Source organism: Hypomesus nipponensis, chromosome 19 (genome assembly GCF_054491055.1).
Source record: "Hypomesus nipponensis isolate SF chromosome 19, ASM5449105v1, whole genome shotgun sequence".
Taxonomy (NCBI): Eukaryota; Metazoa; Chordata; class Actinopteri; order Osmeriformes; family Osmeridae; genus Hypomesus; species Hypomesus nipponensis.
The window spans coordinates 3,961,087-3,970,265 of NC_140379.1; the positions used below are offsets into that span (position 1 = coordinate 3,961,087).

At 40.9% G+C, this 9,179-nt stretch overlaps 1 protein-coding gene across 1 annotated transcript; it reads right to left on the reverse strand.

Moving 5' to 3' along the window:
• Positions 1-3,052: 3,052 nt before the first annotated feature.
• On the reverse strand, positions 3,053-8,337 carry gatm (glycine amidinotransferase (L-arginine:glycine amidinotransferase)). Its single transcript, XM_084683043.1, has 9 exons — positions 8,173-8,337; positions 6,963-7,178; positions 6,585-6,780; positions 6,068-6,258; positions 5,754-5,891; positions 5,048-5,212; positions 4,810-4,873; positions 4,290-4,406; positions 3,053-4,170 (listed from the first exon to the last, which is right to left on the reverse strand). Exons 1-9 carry the CDS (start codon positions 8,239-8,241, stop codon positions 4,058-4,060), a joined length of 1,269 nt encoding a protein of 422 aa, XP_084539169.1. The 5' UTR covers positions 8,242-8,337; the 3' UTR covers positions 3,053-4,057.
• Between the last annotated feature and the right edge of the window lie 842 nt (positions 8,338-9,179).

The window sequence follows — 9,179 nt, forward strand, 5'->3', positions numbered from 1 at the left end:
AGCTCTTTTTAACCACAGGATATTAGGCCTAGACTATCAAACAGTTAGCCTACTGTAGAAGCTCATAGGCCAATACATTGTCAGGTAAGGTACTGTAGCCTAGAAAACAGGAAATGTGCAGAAAAGGCATTTATTTAAATGTTAAATCATGTTTACATGATTTTTGTTTATCTGTAAAGTTATGTCACAATTCTTTTGAGAACAATTCGTCTGAAATATATAGCATGCCTCCAAGATAATACTGTTCATTTTCTTATTTTTGTGACGTGATAGGGGTTCTGAACCAACTATGAGCTTTGTTTTCATTCTGTATTTTGATCTTAAGTATTGAACTTTGACGTCAAGAAGTAGACTAGGCTACTTCAAGACTAATTGTGCAACGAGTAGAGAGGTAGTAAGGGGGCATTCCATACACACCAACATTGAGTACATTATCAGAGTCACCTCATGTACTTCTTCCTGTCGCCTCTGTGATTGCAGTCTAAATTCCACGTACACAGCTTGAACCTTTGGAGTCCACGACACATAGCAGGGGATCTAATCAAATCTCAAAACCTTTTCCAATGCAGAAATGTATGCACATTATGCAACATTATCTTGAGCGTGTCATGTGTAAACTCTTCCAGGAGGTGGTGCCAGAGGACAGACAATGAGTGGGATCACTTATCTGTCACTACTTGAAATGTGCTTCCAAACCCATCAAATTAAGCAAGTGATTACTGTTTTATCCAGCTATGAATATAAAAGAATATCTACTGGTATTATTAAGTTAGACTAAACTACAGGACAAGTTCATATTGTAACACGCAGTGTGTGCTGCACCTCAGGTATTTCACCACACAAAAATATCAGTGCAACAAACTGACAACATTTGCAAGACATGGATCTGGGGCTCTTACATTAAATTCATTTCACTGATTTTTCAAATGAGCTCTCAACAAAATCTTGCATGTTGTGCTTGTGTTTTTGTTCAGTGTACATTAGAGCCTTAAGCATATTTATATATATAAGCATATATATGTTGCAGATTGTTGTATTTGACCAATTTCACTTATCAAATAGATTATTTTTAGTTTGTACTGAGTCTGAATGCTCAGAGAACTTCCATTGTCCACTTTATGGCAATAACAAATATTGGTTAATTGGGAGATTCTTAAAAGACTAAAGAATGGTAGGCCTAATACATTTAACGATCCTGAGAGACTTTGTCCCTTGCAGGCACCTAAAACTGGCTCAGATTATACCCTAACCCTACCAATCTCCTGGGCCAGTTCAGCATTGGATTAAGAGCTGTGGTGGCGATAAAAACACACTTTACTAAATAACACTGTTATTCTGGTCCACTAAACACCTATATAACTCCATGATAAAATTATGCAACAGAAGCAACGTTAAAAACCCTTGAGGGGGCATCCGATTGAAATATCACGAACGTGTGTTTAATTTAAAGGTTTGTTAGCCGTTTGGGTCAAAATTATAGTATAGTGCAGTAGAGTAATGTGACGTAAGCAGGTAGGCAGTGACTAAATGTGACTAAATTATTCATGTTTCACAATTTTGAGATTATACAATGGCAACACGTTTTAGCTCGCGCTTTAATTCCCAAGAGCTTCAGTGTGGTTGGGCACAGACGAATGCTGACGTGTGTGATGGGGCAAAGCTCGTGTGGACCAGAAATGCCAGCTCACAGCTGTGTGAGTGAGATCATGCCTATAAACTGACCCCATAGTCGACTTTTTGAAAACGTTTTAAAAGTGACCGATACCAACCTGGTGTGCAACTAAAGCAGCTAAATGAAAAATGAACTCGACTGACCTATTTCGATCAGAGACAGGGGTTTGACTTGAGAGGAACTTGTCAGTGTTTTCATGACATTTGAATAAACCTATTGGTCTTTAGGCCTGTCTCTGAATTTAATCATTTTACGGCTGACATATTCTAATCGTATCTGCTGCTGGTCAAATCTACTTTCTAGATTTCATACAGGACATGCACGCACATAATCAAACAGATATTCATTACCCACTCTTATCAGATATGTGCATTGCAAATATGTGCATGGAATTCTACAGTAGGCTACATTACTTATCTTGGCTTATCCTTAACGTGCGTTGCTGTACCGGACAGGGCAGCCGGGCAGTACCCGAACGGACGCAACAATACTTCTTCGTCACGTCACACGTTAATAATCAACAATTCATATCAGGAGTTAAATATGGGCAGTAGGCTACACTGGTGATAACACTATTGGCAGAGCTATATTACTGTATTGTATATGGTTGAGCATTAAACCTGAAATTGAACTAAATACACTTGAGGATTCAAGTAAATCTATATAGCCTAACATTACAAACTTGTATAAATCAGCCTACAATTTAATGAGCCTAAACTGCAGCTAAAAATATTATTTACTGTAAATGGGTCCTTTAAATTACCTAACTGTAATCGTATTAGCGGCACGTAGGCTATTTGCATTGTTCTGTAGGTAATATAGTCCTCCTCGACAACTGTCAACTTTCACTCACCTGGACATGTTTTCCTCAGTTATAAACTATGCTCACCTTGACCTGCGGTCCATTCTTCAACTGTTCTCCAAGAACTCCTCGTCCGATGCTTTCCATTTTTTCAAACCCATTGCCCGAGCATAGTGCTACACAGTCATTCATTCATCATCCCCCCATCATGTATTCATTCATTCATATATTCATTCATTCATTCATTCATACTAAATGACAGCGTCTGCAGCTGAAGACTCTTTCCCCGATCAAAATGGGAAGAAATAATCTGAGCAATGTCTGCAGGCTTCACTGCCCTCCCTGCAGTTCAACACCCAACCTGTTGAAACACGAGGGTCTTTTTTCCAGTCTCGAGGGAAAGTATGAAGTTTTGTTAGGAAAGACGTAACAGTCTAGTGCGTTACTTACAATGTAGGCCTACTGTATTCTTATGTATGTTTCGGCTCGGGCGGAATTATAACAAATGTGCTCAATGTTCTTGGCGTGTGTTGTAAGATCGTGTTTGAGGTATTGGTACAATTACGATACATGACAGTTTTTTGTTTGTTTATTTGTTTACTCGTTCCTTGGGCACCCTCAATGCAAAAACATCTTACGTACGTTATATTGCCTATACACATACTGTTTTGCTGTTTGAGACATCTTCAGGGGCTACGAGCAATTATTGATCAGTTAGATTTCAGATGATCACAAGCTTTACTGTTTTATGCTGTCGATCAATCGATTTCTTTATTTAAAATAGGATGGTAGACGAAACATTGTGAAACCCATGAAACGTTTTTCACCATGCAAACACGGAAGCAGCAAAGCGGTTCACTAAGGATTAGCATACAACTGGCTCAGAATTGCTATTGTAGAACATAGCAGAGGCAAAAGGTACAATATCTGATACGGGCCTCATACTGTGTTATAGGATATAAAATGCGTATTAATGGAAAATATGAAAAGTATATCAGCCCAATAGTAATAATAGTGTAAGAAAATATATAAATAAAAAATTGTTTTGTTTAATTATCTTCTATACAAAATAGAAAACCAGAGAAAAATAAATGAATAAATGTTCAATGACCAACTATAACAACTTTGACACATATTTTAGAAGAAAAAAAACTTAATGGCAACATCAATTGAAAATACAGAGAATAAAATGTAATTGTCTGAGGTTTCAGGGGGAGGTAGCGTGCTTGTATCACGAACATCTCCTCTTTCTTAATTCCAGCCTGATGGCATCTCCATACCAGACATGCACCCTGCCATATACACAATGACCATTAGGTGTTACACCAGCCATTCTGGATGGGTCACTCATTCACAATAGCCAAGCCAGAAATGCAGTAATTATTGAGATGACTGATAAATATTTTCTGTTGTTATTTTCTTGCTTTTCATTAAAATATTTAAACAAAGCTTTTTGCCAAGGCACTGTCACGCACTGTTAAATCAACATACAAAGATAATTATGGGAGAACCCAACTGTATAGAGTATTGTCGGTTAGATTCAACCTTACAAGCTCAATAAAAACTGCCTGTTTCTGGCAAGGCTAGTGAAAATAGGACTGCAGGGTACCACGACGACGCACGTCGGTTGTCCAGCAGTGGAAGCCACCGCCCAGGGAGTTGGCATGACGAATGTTCACTTTGATGGTTTTTATGCCTGATGGAGGAAAACCAATGTCAATCATCTATCATAACTGTGAAGCAGATGGTATACAGAGCTTGTTTTACATGCACTACGTATTATGGCAGTCAAGTCATAATAATGTATGAACTTACCAAGGTTATCAAACATTTTGTGAATGGTGTGTTCATTGGCATCCACCATGACCCGTTTCTCTCCCAGCATTAAGACATTCATAGAAAGCCACTTGGAGGACATCCAAAGAGGATGATCTGTGAGGCAGGACAATGTTTATCAATGTTTTGGGAGTCAGGTGGCTGAACGGCGAGGGAGTCGGGCTAGTAATCTGAAGGCAGCCAGATCGATTCCCGGCCGTGCTAAATGACCAAGGCACTTTACCCTACTTGCCTCGGGGGGGGATTGTCCCTGTACTTACTGTAAGTCGCTCTGGATAAGAGTATCTGCTAAATGACTAAAAACGTAAACAAATGTTTATTGTTTACAATGTTACTTTATCACGAATGTGATGTAACATCACATCAATACAAACAAACCCTAATCCTCTATCAAAGGATGGGCTGTAGAACACCTTAATCCCCGCTATTACATGGTTGAAGGGTTTACAGTACAGTATCATATAGATAACATGTATGCATTGATGTATGTAACACATACCATCAGGAATCAGAGGGGTTGGTGGTTTCACAACGGTCCAGCCAGCCTTCTTGAACATATCGACCTAAAACATACCAGGTTAGTATAACTGGAGGTATTTTCTGCATTCTGTCACCAGGGGGCAGTGTAAGACAAAAATGCAAGTTCAGAAAGCGTTGGAAGCATAGACTGTAATGATGGCATGTCTATTTTGTCTATCTTTCTCTTTTTGTCCCTCATTCATATCCACTCATCTCACCTGGCGACAGGGTCGGTCTGGATTGGACAGAACAAGACCTGGCCCGATGATGTTGAAGGTGGCATCGATGTGCATGGGGTTTGGGTCCTTGAACGAGATGATGTGGACATTGTAGTTTGGGGCAAGATGGCGACGCATCCACTCGATCCCCATGTAGTTCGTAACCTTCATATTGGGGAAAAGATATTTGTGAGTAAACAAGGTTTCCTCCAGCACACTGAGTGAGGCTGTGTTCTGCTTGTGAGTGAATGCAGTGAATCTTCTGGGCCAGGATGTAATTGCGGTAATTAGTGTGTAGCTGGGGCTGCATCGTGAGATTAGACAACACTCGCAGAAGCACAAAGAGACCAGTGAACCTCTTCCCGGTATAAAAACCAGCACATTATTCCACTGGATTGGTTCTTCACATCAACAGCTGATATAATTGTGGCCTTGCAAGTGTTTTTTCTGAACTAAGAGTAGCTAGCCCTCACAGATCACAGCAACATGAGAACAGAACATTTACATTTAGTCATTTAGCAGACGCTCTTATCCAGAGCGACTTACAGTAAGTACAGGGACATTCCCCCCCAAGGCAAGTAGGGTGAAGTGCCTTGCCCAAGGACACAACGTCATTTGGCACGGCCGGGAATCAAACTGGCAACCTTCATTACTAGCCCGCTTCCCAGCCACCTGACTCCCTGAACAGAGAGAGTGTACCACGTACCTGGCTCCTCTGGACGAACAGATCCCGGCCAGCTCTGATGAAATCAGCAGCATCGAAACAGGGCTCATGCTCAGTGGTTACAAACTTCCCCTGGGCGGCCAGCTTGTGCCTGTCCTCCACCGTTCGGATAGGGTAGTCCTGGATGGAAAACAAAATCAACTGAAAGCATTTCGGGAGGGTCTCTCAAGTGTGGTAACTTCAATGCAATTTATGAATGGTTAATACTGAAAACAATAGCCATTACTGCCATTTGATTTATCCTCTAATGTAGTAAGATTGTATTTCGGGTACTATCAAACTAAAAGAGAGCCTACCTGATCATAGAGGTCGTCAGCCATGGTGGGCTTGGGAGCAGTGGTCCACTTGGCCCCCTTTTTGAAGTACTCCTTGATCAGAGGCCTGTAGGCCCGGTACTCAAAGAAGCGTGCCCTCCATGCCATGGGAGCTTCAATAATCTCATTGCCTACAACCATGAGGATGTCCCTGGGCATGGCAGCATACATGCCTGGATAAGAGGGAAAGGGGGCATAAACAGTGCATTTACAGAGTCAGATGGCTGAACGGCGAGGGAGTCGGGCTAGTAATCAGAAGGTTGCCGGATCGATTCCCTGCCGCGCAAAATGACGTTGTGTCCTTGGGCAAGGCACTTCACCCTACTTGCCTCGGGGGGGAATGTCCCTGAATTTACTTTAAGTCGCTCTAGTTAAGAGCGTCTGCTAAATGTAAATGTACAACAGCAAAACTAAATGTAGTTACCTGGGATTGAGAATCATTTGATTTTAGAGATAAAAAAAATAAAAAAAATAAAAATCTGCAGTAATAACCACTCACCTGTTGATGTAAAGTCTGGAGTTTTATATTCGAATGACCAGTCAAGGGGTTCCGGCCTCTGAACTGTAACTCCTTCAAGACGAAGAATATTGCACATTTCCTCAATTTCAGCAACAGCTTTCTTCAAGTGGTCTTCAGGAAAGGTTTGGCCCCCATACTTCTGGTAGAAGGGCCAATGCTTCTCGTATGTGTTAGCCTGTCCAAAAAGGTTTTATATGAATTACTTAGGAGTCGGTTCATGTAGATCATTGGCCAAACACACCTGGGAATACCAGCCACTCCTTTTATTAACCAAGCATCTTCCTTTAACACTTTAAAATAGTCTTAAAATGGTATGCAAAAACGTAAAACCTTTGAGAAAAGAAAAGGTAGGCCTACCTTAACCTCAACGGTAAAGGGGGGCACACGGGCGTTTTCAGCGCGACCTACGATGACCTCCTCAAGTGGGTCCCATTCATTGTAGGCACAGACAGGACAGTCGTGCTGCACAGCCTCAGTAACAACCTCGTCTTCCACCACCATGTGTGGCTGTGCAGCTGAACTTGAGGTGCTTTGGAACGCACCCTGCATCCAACCTGTCACGGCTCGTCCAAGCTGGGAACAGAAACAGATACATGAGTTACACTGCTGAATAATGGGTGATAGCCAGGCCATTTATGAGGCCAGGAAATTAGGATATTTCTTGCAGGACAGAAACAAGAATAGGCTGCAGTTTCACCACTTAAACGTTAGTTTGGTTAAAAAGTATTTATTGATGTAGGCTAATTGCTGTTATACCTGCATTGAGTCCAATTTTACATGTACATAAACTGCATTTACATTGGATCCAAAATCTAACTAAACAAAAAATATAAAATACTGTTCAGGAGTTTAATTAGTTCAATTATAGATTAATTAATTTAATTGTAGTTTCATTTTATTCCTTCTTTTTTTAACAGGACAAATAACTAGCCCAACTGAAGCCATAAACTATCACCAGTTTCTAATGTAGCCAATTGTAAATGTCTTAAGGAGTATTAATAAAGGAGATACACAGTGCCTGGCTATGTCACTAACCAAAAGAAAACGTTTTAAATCGGGAGATTTGGTTAAGAGCCAATGCACCAGGCTTCCAGTCCGAGCTTCTATCTCCAGACAGATACGATTTCAAGGTTTCTGTTGGCGCATGAGCGCATGTGTCACTGAGTTTGGGAGTTCAGCAGCTGCTGTGCACTGTCACTCAGTCCTAACCTATCCCGCGAAAAAAAGCTGACGATTACATTCTTTTCACTCTTTTTTATTTATATCTCCAAACTTGGGCTCCTTCTTTGAAATGCACGATTTTGGCAATGTAGCTCTTTTGCATTTTACACATAGGGAGGCTATTTCAGGTTGTAATTAGAGGTTGATTCAAAGTTGTAAATTGTAGAGTGGAATATTTTTTGTTAAATCCATGAAAAAGGAAACGCATTCCACAATTCACTTTAAAACATGTTGACATTGAGCTGTTTCTGTGCACTCTGCATGCGCAGTTTTTTTATTCATGTATTTGTTTTTGTAAATTTTGTAAATAAAAGCAATCTAATAAAGGACATAACTTAATACCAACCATAGCTCCGATCAGGTGGGCAGCCTCAGCGCCCCTGCTACCTCCTCTGAGACACCTGACACGTAGCATCGTCCAACCTGATTATTAAAGTTATTTGATCAATCCTAGAGGCGGCTTCGCGGCAGCTCAACGTCCTCCTGTCACTTCTGAGAATGAATGAAGACGCCCCGGTTCAGGCTTAGCTTTATAGCACCGCGTCTTATTGGCCCGCTGTTACAAGTTGTAGAACTAGGGCAACGTGACTGAAGAAAAATGCACCCTGAAACACTATCCCTTACGACAGCACATTCTTATCGTCTTCACGCGCAATCGCTTCTCCTTCTTGGATTAAGTATGCACATTCAAGTCACTGGACAAACTTGGCACTGGGTCTGCGTCATCTGCTCGAGACCTGTATTCTCCAAATTGTCAGAAAAGCCGTTGATTTTGATTTAGGCTGCACGAAAAAGCTTTTTATTATGCCTACTATATTGAATATGCAGACTAGTCAGACTGAAAACATATTTCTAAAATAGAACGTCAACAACTGTATGTTTTAGGCTATGTATTTAAAATGAAATGTAGACTCATTTAAAATGGTTAATTGAATTGTGTGCACGTTGTGTAGCATAATGCATTAGCCTACATTAAAAGGTGGGTAGTGTATGACATTTCATATTGCGCACACATTCGGGGTGCAAATGAGTTCAAGTTATCACTGGAAACGTATAACCGCCATACTCACTTTGCATTACAATTTCAGTATTTACTTCATGATCGTAGCCTAGTAGCCATTGTTCGGTTAGCTTACGCCTCACAGCACCTGGCAATAGCCTAATTACAAAATGAAAAAGGTACATTTAAGATCATAATGGCCTCAGAGTACACTGAGCCGACCTAATCCAAAAGATAGCACCAGCTGTATGGAGCCACATGTTTCGCTGGACTGCTCCTATCTTTGTGTTGTGCAAGCATGACCTCATTGACCGACGACAAGCCCCGTAGGAGGCTCCAAAGGTCACAGATCA

Excerpts from the sequence above, each read along its gene's own strand:
- gatm (XM_084683043.1), bottom strand. The coding sequence starts at position 8,241 with ATGCTACGTGTCAGGTGTCTCAGAGGAGGTAGCAGGGGCGCTGAGGCT. Across the intron at positions 6,781-6,962 it reads CCTTTACCGTTGAGGTTAAG|GCTAACACATACGAGAAGCA; the intron begins GTAGGCCTACCT and ends CTTTTTGGACAG. Across the intron at positions 4,874-5,047 it reads CAGACCGACCCTGTCGCCAG|GTCGATATGTTCAAGAAGGC; the intron begins GTGAGATGAGTG and ends GGTATGTTTTAG.